The sequence below is a fragment of the Rhinoraja longicauda genome, chromosome 43 (genome assembly GCF_053455715.1).
Source record: "Rhinoraja longicauda isolate Sanriku21f chromosome 43, sRhiLon1.1, whole genome shotgun sequence".
NCBI classification, from domain to species: domain Eukaryota; kingdom Metazoa; phylum Chordata; class Chondrichthyes; order Rajiformes; family Arhynchobatidae; genus Rhinoraja; species Rhinoraja longicauda.
In genome coordinates this window covers 1,439,917-1,453,664 of record NC_135995.1, presented here as the reverse complement: position 1 = coordinate 1,453,664, position 13,748 = coordinate 1,439,917, and the positions used below count along the sequence as shown (strand labels likewise).

The following is a 13,748-nucleotide window of genomic DNA, read 5'->3' as shown; positions in this document are numbered from 1 at the left end:
ATGAACATGGGCAGCACGGTACTGTGGGAATAGAGCGGCACGGTGGCTCGGCGGTAGAGTTGCTGCCTCACAGCTTACTTCTGCGGTGAGGAAGAGACCGTGTACCATTTGTACTTGCAGTGTGAGAGGTTGCAGCCCGTGTTCGAGTGTCTAAAGGGGCTGCTCCCCAAGTTTTGGCTCCATTTTAGTCCTGTGCTCCTGATATTTGGGCACCCGGTACAGAGGGGGGGAGGGTCGGGAGGGACGGTGGGGTCTCCCTGTCGGTCTGCTCCTGGGCCTGACCAAGTTGGCCATTTGCGGGTCCAGGCAGCGGTAGTCGACGGCCGCACCGGGGTCGGCTGCCTGCCCCTCTTCCGGGCCAACGTCCGTGCCCGCGTGTCCCTGGAGAGGGAACACGTGGTGTCCACGGGGCCGCTGGAGGCCTTCCATGAACGCTGGTTGCCGCGGGACGTCGAGTGTATTATTGATAAAGTTGGCAATGTATTAGTTTGATGTTTGTTTGTAAACTGCCAATATCGGCAGCCTTTGATCGTGTGTTTGTTTTGTTTTCTGAATAAAGGCTTTTGTATATATTTTTAAAAAGAGACCCAGGTTTGATCCTGACTACAGGTGCTGTCTGTACGGGGTTTATACGCTCTCTCCGTGACCGCGTGGGTTTTCTCCGGGTGCTCCGGTTTCCTCCCACACTCCAAAAACGTGCAGGTTTGTAGGTTAACTGGCTGCAGTAAATTGCCCCTCATGGTGTAGGATAGTGCTTGTGTGTGGGGAGATACATGGTGATCGCTGGTCAGCGTGGACTCGTTGAGACAAAGGGCCTGTTTCCACGCTCCATCTCTAAAGCCTAAAATAAAGATAATAATAATAATAATAATGCATTACATTTACATAGCGCTTTTCAAACACTCAAAGACGCTTTACAGGGATTTCTAGAACATAGAGAAGTGAATAGATAAATAAGTAAACGAACAGAGAAAGGAGACCGAAGGTGAGGTGACCTTCAGTGGTTGAAGGCAGTGCTGAAGAGGTGACTTCAGTGATGTTTTGAATGTGGTGAGTGAGGAGGAGTCTCTGACGTTTTGTGGTAGTGAGTTCCATAGGGTGGGAGCAGCGATGGAGAAAGCCCTGTCCCCCCAGGATCTGAGTTTGGTCCGGATGTGGGGGGGATAGGAGATTGGGAGTAGCAGAGCGGAGGGTGCAGGTGGGAGTGTGCCTGTGGAGGAGGTCAGTCAGGTAGGATGGGGCCAGGTTATGGAGGGCTTTGTAGGTCATGAGGAAGATTTGTACTGGATTCTCTGGGGGATGGGGAGCCAGTGGAGTTTGTAAAGGACAGGGGTGATATGGTCACGGATCGGGGAGTGGGTGAGTAGACGGGCAGCGGAGTTTTGAATGTATTGAAGTTTACTGATGATTTTTGAGGGTGAGCCATAGAGGAGGCTGTTGCAGTAGTCCAGACGGGAGGTGATGAAGGCGTGGATGAGGGTTTCTGCAGCTGTGGAGGAGAGGGATGGACGGAGACGGGCGATGTTTTTGAGGTGGAAGAAGGCTGTCTTTGTGATGTGTTTGTCGAAGGAGAGGGTTTGATCAAAGATGATTCCAAGATTCCGGATGTGAGGTGAGGTGGATACTGGGAGACCATCAATATTGAGGATGAAGTTTTGGGTGGATTTGGTGAGTGTTTTTGGACCAATGATGATGATTTCAGATTTGTTGCAGTTGAGTTTGAGGAAATTTGATTGAAGCCAAGATTTTATTTCAGTGATGCAGTTTGTCAGGGTAGAGTGTGTGGTGGGGGAGATTGACTTGGTGGAGATGAGGAGCTGGATATCATCGGCAAAGCAGTGGAAGTGAAGCTTCCTATTAGTGCAAGAATAAACTGTTTAAATGTTGGGATAGTCCCTGCCTCAACTACCTCCGGCCAGGATAGTCCCTGCCTCAACCACACATCCATGGGCTGAATGGCCTAATTCTGCTCCTATCACTTATGACCTTTGTCAGCTTGACGGCAGTTGAATCCAATCCCCTCCATTAGAGTCGGAAGACGGGTCCCGACCCGAAACGTCACCTATCCATGTCCCCCACAGATGCTGCCTGACCCGCTGAGTTACTCCGGCGCTGTGTATTTTATTTGTAATCCAGCATCTGCAGTTCCTTGTGTCTTCCCTCCATTTCCTGACGCTGCCCTCGCCCTCCCTCCCGACCGCACTCACCGGGGTCCCACACACACGCACTCGTCGCCCACCGCGGGAACCTCACGGCGGCCGGAGGAGCAGGGACCAGGTCACAAGCGCATCGGACACAGACAGACTGGGGAAACAGCTTGCATGAGCCGCGTGTGTATTGATGCAGCGCTGCAGAGGGTGAAGCCGGCCGGCTGAACAAAGAGCATAAATACTGGACGGTGCATGTGTGCAGGCGCTGCAGCGGCAGGGGTGGAGAGCCGAGCGCTGGGAAGGTTTGGTGATGAGGCAGGAGGGGATTACACAGTGACCAGCGCCGTGCGTCCACTGAGCCGCTGCACTTCCCATCAGCAACAACAGGGAACATGATGCACGGAGCTCCCAGGAGTTGATGCAACCGCCATTAAACATACTCCAATCACATTGATTCACAACACAATTACTTTAATAACATGAGAATAACATGAACAGATTTAGCCGGGACAACGCGGGTGCTGGTCAATCGCCTCACACAGAAATATTTTAAATACAACGCAGAATAATACAAATTAAAACACATTTCGGGTCTCAAACCTCCGCTAAATAAATTACATCAACCAACACAACCAACGATTCAATTTACAAACTCACCTTCTGCTTATACTTCGAACAACACTTTAAACATTCAAACTCCAGTGTCAGCATTTTACTGATCACCGCTTCAAGAAATCTCACAGGAATAAAGTGAAACCTGCAGGGACCAGCAGTTTGATCAAAGTAACCGGAGCAATGAGCCCACGGCACAGAACGGTTCTCCTGACTTGCGGCAACAATAAAAGTGGCTGCTGTATCAATCACCATGTTGATGAACTCAGTGCGAGAACCAGACTGCATCACAACAGCACAGTCAGAATATCCCAGTGGGGGCAGTCTATCCCAGTCGGAAGATGCAGTCTGGAGAGGGTAGGACATGCGGCAATGATACCCGTCCCTGGTCCCCAATTCACACAGGGAGTGGGAACCACGGACCCATCCCTTATACCCCAGACTTCTCCACACAAAGTATCACCATAAAGAGGGAAATACAGCAAGTGCCAATATTGATACTGACTGGAAACATAAATAATTATTCAACGTAATTCAAAAGGAAATAATTGAAATAATATTAAATAAAATAATATAAAGAAAATGATAACACTGACAATTGGTGACCTTTTACTGTTCTACACAGGCTCTCAGGTGAACAGTGAAAGCTGCTGTGTCCTTAAAAACATTCCCACACACGGGGCATGTTTCAATGCAGGTGTGAGCTTTCTGCTGATTGAGATAAGAAAAAATCTTCCCACAGACAGAACATGTGTACGGCCTCTCTCCGGTGTGGGTCCGCTGGTGTCGGTGGAGGCTCCCTGAGTGTACAAAGCTCTTCCCACAGACAGAACATGTGTACGGCCTCTCTCCGGTGTGGGTCCGCTGGTGTTGGTGGAGGTGCGCTGCCTGTGCAAAGCCCTTCCCACAGACAGAACATGTGTGCGGCCTCTCTCCGGTGTGGGTCCGCTGGTGAAGGTGGAGGTGCCCTGCCTGTACAAAGCTCTTCCCACAGACAGAACATGTGTGCGGCCTCTCTCCGGTGTGGGTCCGCTGGTGTTGGTGGAGGTTCCCTGCCAGTGCAAAGCCCTTCCCACAGACAGAACATGTGTGCGGCCTCTCTCCGGTGTGGGTCCGCTGGTGTTGGTGGAGGTTCCCTGCCAGTGCAAAGCCCTTCCCACAGACAGAACATGTGTACGGCCTCTCTCCGGTGTGGGTCCGCTGGTGTCGGTGGAGGTTCCCTGCCCGCGTGAAACACTTCCCACATTCTGCACATTCATGCCGTCTCTCCGTTATTCGTCCTGGAATATCACATGACTTCCCTATTGCCTTCCTTCCGTCAGATGGTGTGAACGGACTCTGCTCACGTTTACTTTGTGGATCAGTGTCCACTCTGGGGGAAGAAGGTTGACCAGCTGGCGTTGGTCTGGAGGCTTCAGGATGCCTTCTTAAGTGCCTTGTAAGGTACTTCGCCGTGGTGAATGCTATAGTGCAGTGAGGGCAGGGATGACAGTCTCCTTGGGTTACGCCGTCTACCGCTGGAGAAGGAAACAGAAATGATCACTTTCAGCAAAAAATCCACGCTCTGATTTGGAAGACAGATTAGTAAATGCTTCAGTGTTAATGGAGCTGCTCAGAGATGTTAATTGAAATAATTTACAGGCGTGACTAGTGAAAGATTGTGGGGAGGAGGGAGTTATCAATCACCAGATGATTCTGTTAAAGACTCGAGGGGGATGGATTCTGTCTTTGATATCCCCCAAGGAACAAGGTACACGTCAGTAAGTTTTTAAGAATTCTTCTAACCCAGTGTGATAACTGGCTTGTTAAAATGGGCAAGTGAAAAGCAAAGTGCAGATGTCAAATAACATCATGAGCTGGGAGTTGCTGAGGACGACAGCAGGGCAAAGGGGCTGACTGCATCTTTGTAAATGCTCAGTGATTCAGCGTGAGTTGCTCCAAGGATGTTTTGAATAAAATCAGTGCATCCACAAAGTTTTTGTGCTTCTGACACCAGAATGCGACATCATTCAGCACAATTCTCTGCACTTCACTATTCTGCAAATTTCTCATCCTTACTACAACTGCTGCTTTGTTTTTAATCATAGTTCTGACGTGCCACTTTAAACACCTGTAATTATTTTACAGTAAATTAGTTAAAGTTTGATTGTGTTGAACAATCCCTGTTCCAGGCGAACACTGGCCCTATCCCTGACCTCGATCTCCGTCACATTGACAAGTGCATCGGTACTACCTCCTGCACCCATCCAGAACTCATGGACTTCATTAACTTCACCACCAATTTCCATCCTGCACTCAAATTCACTTGGACCATCTTTGACACCACCCTCGCCTTTCTTGATCTCAGTCTCCATCACAGGCTGACATCTATTACAAACCCACTGACAGTCCACAACTACCTTGTCTACACTTCTTCCCACCCTGCTTCCTGCAAAGACTCCATCCCCTACTCCTAATTCCTCCGTCTACGCCACATCAAGATGAGGGGTTCTCTACCAGGACATCTGACATGTCCTCATTATTTAGGGAATGGAGGTTCCCCTCTCCCATCATAGATGAGGACCTCACTCGTGTTTCCTCGGTACCCCACAGCTCTGCCTTCCTCCCCTCTCCCTATTCGTAACAGAGACAGAGTCCCGCTAGTCCTTACCTTTTACCCCATCAGCCCTCGCATACAACACATAATCCTCCGACATTTTCGCCACCTCCAACGGTATCCCACCACGAGTCACGTCTTCCCATCTCCACCCCTTTCCGCCTTCCACAGAAACCGTTCCCTCCGCAACTCCCTGGTTAATTGGGCCCTTCCCACCCAAACCACCCCCTCCCCAAGTACCTTCCCCTGCAGGAGATGCAACATCTGCCCCAATACCTCCTCCTTCAAATCTGTCCAGGCACCCCAACAGTCCTTTCAGGTTGGGCAGAGGTTCACTTGCACCTCCTCCAACCTCATCTACTGTGTTCAAGATGTGGACTCTTATACATCGGCAAGACCAAACATCATTTTGCTGAACACCTTCACGCAGTCCGCCTGAACCTACCTGATCTCCTGGTTGCTAAACACTTTAATTCTCCTACCCATTCCCACACTGACCTTTCTGTCCTAGGTCTCCGCCATTGTTAAACGCAAATTGGAGGAACAGCATCGCATATTTTGCTTGGGAAGCTTGCAGCCCAGTGGTATGAATATTGATTTCTCTAACTTCAAGTAACCCCGGCATTCCCTTTCTCTCTAGCCGCTATTTAATTAAAAATGGCTGCCGTGTTGAACTGTATGAATATTTATAAACATCAAGAGAAAAATCATGACCATGGAATATAATTTTGCATTTAGTAATACCAAGCATGATGTAATGCAGAGTATGTTTAAAGGTAACGGTGCTGTTGTGCATGGAGTCAACTCCAAGAGAAGTGTTTTGAAGGATAAAAGTAACAGTCTATTATGTGAACTTATGAAGCATTTGTAACAAGGCAGATGAATTAAGACCATTGACATAGGTGCAGGAGTAAGCCATTCGGCCCTTCGAGCCAGCACCACCATTCAATGTGATCATGGCTAATCATCCACAATCAGTTCCCTGTTCCTGCCTTCTCCCCATATCCTTCGATTCCGCTAGCCCCAAGAGCTCTATCTAACTCTCTTTTGAATGCAGCCAGTGAATTGGCCTCCACTGCCTTTTGAGGCAGTGAATTCCACAAATTCACAACTCTATGGGTGAAAATGTTTTTCCTCATCTCGGTTCTAAATGGTCTACCCCTTATTCTTAAACTGTGGTCCCTGGTTTTGGACTCCCCCAACATCATAGAAACATCTAAAATAGGTGGAGGCCATTTGGCCCTTCGAGCCATTTGGCCCTTCACAGTGCTCATGGCTGATCATCCACAATCATTAACCTGTACCTGCCTTCTCCCCATATCTCTGGATTCCACTAGCTACCGAACTCTTAAATTCATTCAGTGAATTGGCCTCCATTGCCTGCTGTGGCAGAGAATTCTACAAATTCACAACTCTCTGGGTGAAAAAGTTTCTTCTCACCTCAGTTTTAAATGGCCTCCCCTTTATTCTTAGAATGTGTCCCCTGGTTCTGGACTCCCCCAACATTGGGAACATTTTTCCTGCATCTGCCTTGTCCAGTCCCTTTATAATTTTATGTCTCTATAAGATCCCCTCTCATCATTCTAAACTCCAGTGAATATAACCATAGTTTTTCCAATCTTTCCTCATATGACAGTCCCTCCATCCCAGGGATTAACCTCGTGAACCTACACTGCACTGCCTAAATAGCAAGGACGTCCTACCTCAAATTAGGAGACAAAAACGGCACACAATACTCCAAATGTGGTCTCACCAGGGCCCTATACAACTGCATAAAGACCTCTTTACTCTTATACTCAAATCCTGTTGTTATGAAGGCCAACATGCCATAAGCTTTCTTCACAGCCTGCTGTACCTGCACGCTTACTTTCAGTAACTGGTGTACAAGGATACCAAGGTCTCGTTGCAATTCCCCTTTACCTAATCTGACGCCATTGATATAATAATCTGCTTCCTTATTTTTGCCGCCAAAGTGGATAACCTCACAGTTATCTACATTATACTGCATCTGCCATGCATCTGCCCACTCACTCAACCTGTCCAATTCACCTAGCAACCTCCTAACGTTATCCTCACAGTTCCCACTGCCACCCAGCTTTGTGTCATCCGCAAACGTGCTAGTGTTACTTCTACTTCCATCATCCAAATCACTTATATCGTAAATAGTTGCGGCCCCAGCACTGAGCCTTGCGGCACTCCACTCTCCACTGCCTGCCATTCTGAAAAGGACCCGTTTATTCCTACTCTTTGCTTCCTGTCTGCCAACCAATTCTCTATCCATGTCCATACCTTACCCCCAATGCCATGTGATTTAATTTTGCTCACCAACCTCCCGTGTGGTACCTAATCAAACAACGGCTTTCTGAAAGTCTAGAAACACTACATCCACTTGCTCTCCTTCATCCATTTTACTTGTCACATCCTCAAAAAATTCCAGATGATTAGTCAAGCAGGATTTCCCCTTCATAAATCCATGCTGACTTGGACCAATCCTTTTACCACTATCCAGATGTACCGTTATTACCTATTTAATAATTGACTCCAGCATCTTCCCCATCACCGATGCCAGGTTAACTGGTCTATAATTCCCCGTTTCCTCTCTCGCTCCTTTCTTGAAAAGTGGGATAACATTAGCTACCCTCCAATCCACAGGAACTGATCCTGAATATATTGAACATTGGAAATTAATCATTTATGCGTCCATGATTTCTAGAGCCACCTCCTTGAGTACCCTGGGATGCAGACCATCAGGCCATGGGGATTTATCAGCCTTCAGTCCCATCAGTCTACCCAATGCTATTTCTCGCCTAATGCAAATTTCTTTTAGTTCCTCTGACTCCCTTGATACTCTGTCCACTAGTGCATCTGGAAGATTGTTAGTGCCTTCATTAGTGAAGACAGGTCCAAAGTACCTGTTCAAATCTTCCGCCATTTCCTTGTTACCCATAATCATTTCACCCGTATCTGTCTTCAAGGGACCCACATTTGCCTTTACTAATATTTTTCTCTTAACATACCTAAAGAAGCTTTTACTATCCTTCTTTATATTCTTGGCCAGCTTCGCTTCCTACCTCATCTTTTCAGCCCGTATTGCCCTTTTTGCCGTCTTCTGTTGTCCTTTGAAAGTTGCCCACTCCTCTGGCTTCCCGCTGCTCTTTGCTATCTTATACATCTTTTCTTTTCGTTTTATTCCATCTCTAACTTCCCTTGTCAGCTACGGTTGCCTCCTACTCCCCTTAGAGTCTATCTTCGCCTTTGGAATGAAATGATCCTGCATCTTCTGGATTATGCGCAGAAATTCCTGCCATTGCTGTTCCACCGTCATTCCTGCTAGGATCCCTTTCTATTTCACCTTGGCCAGCTCTTCTCTCATGCCTTCATAGTCCCCTTTGTTCAACGGCAACACCGACACTTCTGATTTAACCTTCTCCCGCTCAAATTGCATATTAAAACTAATTATATTACAGTCACTACCTCCAAGCGGTTCCTTTACCTTGAGTTCCCTTATTAAATCTGTTTCAATGGACAACACAAAATCCAGAATTGCCTTCTCCCTGGTAGGCTCCAATACAAGCTGTTCAAAGAATCCATCTTGGAGGCAATCTACAAACTCCCTTTCTTAGGGTCCTGTATCATACTGATTTTCCCAGTCTGCCTGCATATTGAAATCTCTTTAACCACCCTAGCATTACCTTTGTTACATGCCAATATTAACTCCTGATGCAACTTGCACCCTATAACTATGCAAAAAGAAAAGCGATTTAATAAAGTATACAATGTAGAAAAGTAATTGCATGGTTTGTATCTAAACTGCACTTTACCAAATGCAAGACAAGGTTGAGTTGGCCGGACTAATATAATTTTACATGAGTGCAACTGTGATGAACAGATTTGGCTCAGGGAATGATGTGGTGGAATAAGAGAGAAGGTTAATCAAAAATGTCAAAGAAAGAGAGCATTTCACAAAAGGGAAATCAAATATTTGTGTTGTCAAATTCAATCTTCATATAGAAAGGAAAAAAATGCTGAATTCGTGGGAAAATGAATTTGAAACTGAAATGAGTCTGGAAACGTTCTATCTAAGATGAATGCTGGTAATCCCAGCAAGTCAGAGAAGAATTATGGAAATAAAAACAGTGTTAGCATCTCACATTGAAATTCCAACAAAGGGTCTTCCTCCTCAAACATTATTTGTGTTTCTCTTTCCACAGATGATGCTGGATATCTTGTGCAACATGACAGAATTAACTGGTAGCTTTGCAATAAAGAATCCTTTGGGACTCCTTGTTTAAATGACAGGAACGTACACTGATCTTATGAGTGATGAAGTGAAAACAGAACATAGAGAATTATATTAAGCCATTTACTGATATATTAAGGTCAGATTGCTTAGATTAGGAGATTAGATGGAAAGTTATGACAGTTGGCAAATAGACATCTTCAAAGACATCTTAGAGCAAGGCACCTGCAATGTTTCCAAGATTATTGCTGACAAGAAGGTAGATGGCAAAATAACTCACAAAATGACATAGATACCCACAAAATGACATAGCAGGAAAAGTTAAAAGACAAGAAGATAAAGAAAGATTAACAATTCATTGTTCTTCCCACATTGTATCACAACAGTTTGATTAATATTTTTGGTAACGTTAGTTGGTCATACTGCACATAGCCCTACATTAATAATACACAAAGCAATACTCTTACATTCACATCCTTTATGATGCCCCCAGTTACCAGGAAAGTGCCTACATAAATTGGACATGAACCACACTTTCTTTAAACAGTCACTGTCAGTTTACCGGGGAATCAATGTCAGATTCCAATGTCTGACAAAATTCCAGAAGTTAACATCAAATGTTACGGAAAGTACCAGTGATTAATGTTAAAAGAAAAAATTTCTTCATGAGTGAACACAATTTTGTGCTCTTGAACCAAAGCCCGCATTGTTCCACCATGGCACTGGCTACCAATGCACCATGCCATCACTTCAATGCTCCTAATGAAATATGGTTGCTTTGAAGAAATAAATTGGTTCCTTTGGACATACACAGGTAATCGTCATTACGGAGCTCCTGTTCTTTTGTATAGATGATCCTCTCTTTATTTCGTAAATTATAAATTATTTTGTCTCTCTGTTTGGTCGTTTCCTCGCTTGTAGATCCCAAAACTGAAAAAAGAAAGCCAAAAATAACCTAATTACATTGTTTCAAGTCAGGTAAGTGGTTGAACTGTAAAATATGGAAGTTAGTTACATAATATGCAACATGTTCTATGAGTTGAATTGAAATGACATGGTGGTAGTCAGATGGTCATTATATCATCTCCATCATTTACTGGAATGCACAGGAGTTACTCATTTTGAGTTTTACTTTTACAAACAGAATTACCTGTTGCTCTTTTGATTCTTTTCACCAACACTGTGCCTTCCTTCGTTTCCTCAGCGGCTCCTCCCAAATCTCTTTTGCCCTCCCCTGTAATGACCTGTAAAGAGACATTTTGGTGCAACCTGTGATTCATAAGGACACAAATAGATTGGCTCTACTTCTTCTCGATTATTTCTTCCATCGCATTATTAACTTGGAACCTCAAATAAGCTACTAATAAAAGCAGTAACTGCCTTGTGTGCAATATTTCAGTGAACTCTCGTCTTTCATACTCTACTCTAAAAGGAAGTTTGATATTGTCAGCAAATATGGGAAAATGTGGGAACAATTGTTCCTCTTTCAACAATAAAAACTTATTTGCGAATGTTAGCACCTGACTCCAACAGCAGTGATGAAGATTTGTCTAAAAAGCAGTCATTTCTATCTTGTAGAAAATAAAATGCCAATGTAGAGCCACTCTGTTAATTCTCACATGTCCTTTATCCTGGGAATAATTTCTGTTCTTACCTTTACGACGGGCTTTCTTTTCGTATTCTTGCCTTTTGCATTCTTAAAAGGATGCCTAAAGATTCTGACTCCTTAGGAAAAAAAGTGCCACATCAGTGCTGCTTTGGAAAAGCAGATTGTATCTCAATAATTTGGCAATTCTGGATATATCTAATGTTTTAGAGTTAAAAATGGAAGCAACATATCACAAAATTAAAAATTAGGAAAAGTAAATTTACATTTCATAAATAACACATTGGGAAAAACATTTCCAATTTAACAAGTATCCTACCACTCCAAAGATAAGAATAAAATCACCCTTGCACCAGATTCCATAGGCTAATGGCCAAATTGATTAGAATCAATTATAGTTGAAAAACTGCATTTAATGTGCAGTTTTGGTCTCCTAACCTGAGGAAAGACGTTCTTGCCTTAGAGGGAGTACAGAGAAGGTTCACCAGCTTGATCCCTGGGATGGCGGGACTTACATATGAGGAACGACTAGATAGACTGGGCTTGTACTCGCTGGAATTTAGAAGACTGAGGGGGGATCTTATAGAAACATATAAAATTCTTAAGGGGTTGGAGAGGCTAGATGCGGGAAGATTGTTCCCGATGTTGGGGGAGTCCACAACCAGGGGTCACAGCTTAAGGATAAGGGGGAAGTCTTTTAGGACCTAGATGAGAAAACATTTCTTCACACAGAGAGTGGTGAGTCTGTGGAATTCTCTGCCACAGAAGGTAGTTGAGGCCAGTTCATTGGCTATATTTAAGAGGGAGTTAGATGTGGCCCTTTTTGCTAAAGGGATCAGGGGGTATGGAGAGAAGGCAGGTACAGGCTACTGAGCTGAATGATCAGCCATGATCATATTGAATGGCGGTGCAGGCTCGAAGGGCCGAATGGCCTACTCCTGCACCTATTTTCTATGTTTCTATGTTTCTAATATTTCAAACAGATTTAAATTACGTTTTGCATTTTTTGTCAGAAGTTTAGGTGTCGAATCCTCATCTGATTCGCTAGATTCGTAGACTTGGGTTTGATGCCTTCTCCTCCGATTAGTCATGAATTCTGGCTTTGGTACATCCAATCCTGTGAAAAATAAAAATGCTCATCATCTGTTATGGCCAACTTCAAGTATTTATCTTCACTGAACTTAACAGTGCAAATATCTGTGGAAATATCACTTTGCAATGTTATCATTATTTCCTCCAGAGTATTCATGCTATTATTCAATTGTCACGTCTATTTGACAAAGACAGCAAACAACCTTACAATTATTTTTCAGAGTTAAAGAAAAATCAACCAGCATGAAGCGTATGACGGATGAGAATGTGTATATTTCCAGGTCAGAAAACGCAATGACCACTCGTCCCTGTGGTAAGTGAAATCAATCAGAATTCTTCTTTCCATTCCTCCAGGTGTAAAGTAATGGCTTATTCTAGCTGCCTGTATTCACAGTGACACTTTGTGCCATGGTTGAGTAAATGGATTGAATAATGAACAACTAGGGCAACCCACCTCTTCATTAATGGGAACATTGACCTTTGTCCAATTTCTGATTTCAGGACTGTGACAAGTTGCAACATCAAAAAGCATAACTGTGCCCCAATGTCTATGGGTTTGTGCTATCCATGGTCACCATCTTCTGAATGACATAAAGCTTTGGTATTGATTGTAAAGTCAGTTCAATTTGAAATCACTGATGGAATTTTTGAATGTTGGTAAGGAACCTCTCCTGGAGGAAATAGTCATTAAAAGCAAAACGGTGCCAATAATCTGGGACTAATCACAAGTCTGCTGGGTGTACTCATTTCATCAAAAGTTATAAGACAAATCTTACATTTTGACACACGTAACCTGCCTGATATATTAATGCCTTGCAAATTCAATAAATTTGCAAGTCATTAATGTATCAGGCAGGAGTTTCTCCCTTGAGACCCTTCAAATTTTCCAATGACCAGTGAGCACAGCGGTTAAGTTGCTGCCTTACAGCGAATGCAGCGCCGGAGACGCGGGTTCGATCCCGACTACAGGTGGTGTCTGTACGGAATTTGTACGTTCTCCCCATGACCTGCGTAGGTTTTCTCCAAGATCTTCAGTTTCCTCCCACACTCCAAAGATGTACAGGTATGTAGGTTAATTGGCTTAATAAATGTAAAAATAAATTGTTCCTAGAAGTGTATAGGATAGTGTTAATGCGGGGATCGCTGGTCGGAGCGGACCCAGTGGGCCGAAAGGGCCTGTTTCCGCACTGTATCTCAAAAACTAACTAAAAAAGTGTGTGTGCACATAAAAATGAGGGCAGGAACAGATACCACAACATTTAATTCTAAACATTATCTTTCAGACATTTGTTTATTAATTGAAAGAATGAGGGCATCACAGGCAGAGCTGGCATTTCTTGTTCTTTGCAAATTGCCCCTTGTGTGACATGGTGCAGAATGTGGAGGTTGTGGTGCTCCCAAGCACCCATTGCCCTCAACCTTTATGATGTAGAGGCTGCAGGTTTGGGTCAT

General features: G+C 44.4%; 1 protein-coding gene across 1 annotated transcript; it reads right to left on the bottom strand.

Annotated features, from left to right (window-relative positions):
- Positions 1-2,600: 2,600 nt before the first annotated feature.
- Positions 2,601-13,748, bottom strand: LOC144612133 (uncharacterized). The gene is made up of 4 exons (XM_078431694.1): positions 13,709-13,748; positions 12,199-12,321; positions 10,409-10,528; positions 2,601-4,279 (listed from the first exon to the last, which is right to left on the bottom strand). Exons 1-4 carry the CDS (start codon positions 13,746-13,748, stop codon positions 3,372-3,374), a joined length of 1,191 nt encoding a protein of 396 aa, XP_078287820.1. The 3' UTR covers positions 2,601-3,371.

Excerpts from the sequence above, each read along its gene's own strand:
- LOC144612133 (XM_078431694.1), bottom strand. The coding sequence starts at position 13,748 with ATGACCCAAACCTGCAGCCTCTACATCATAAAGGTTGAGG. Across the intron at positions 12,322-13,708 it reads CTACATCATAAAGGTTGAGG|GATTGGATGTACCAAAGCCA; the intron begins GCAATGGGTGCT and ends TATTTTTCACAG. Across the intron at positions 10,529-12,198 it reads TCTGACAAAAAATGCAAAAC|TTTTGGGATCTACAAGCGAG; the intron begins GTAATTTAAATC and ends TTCTTTTTTCAG.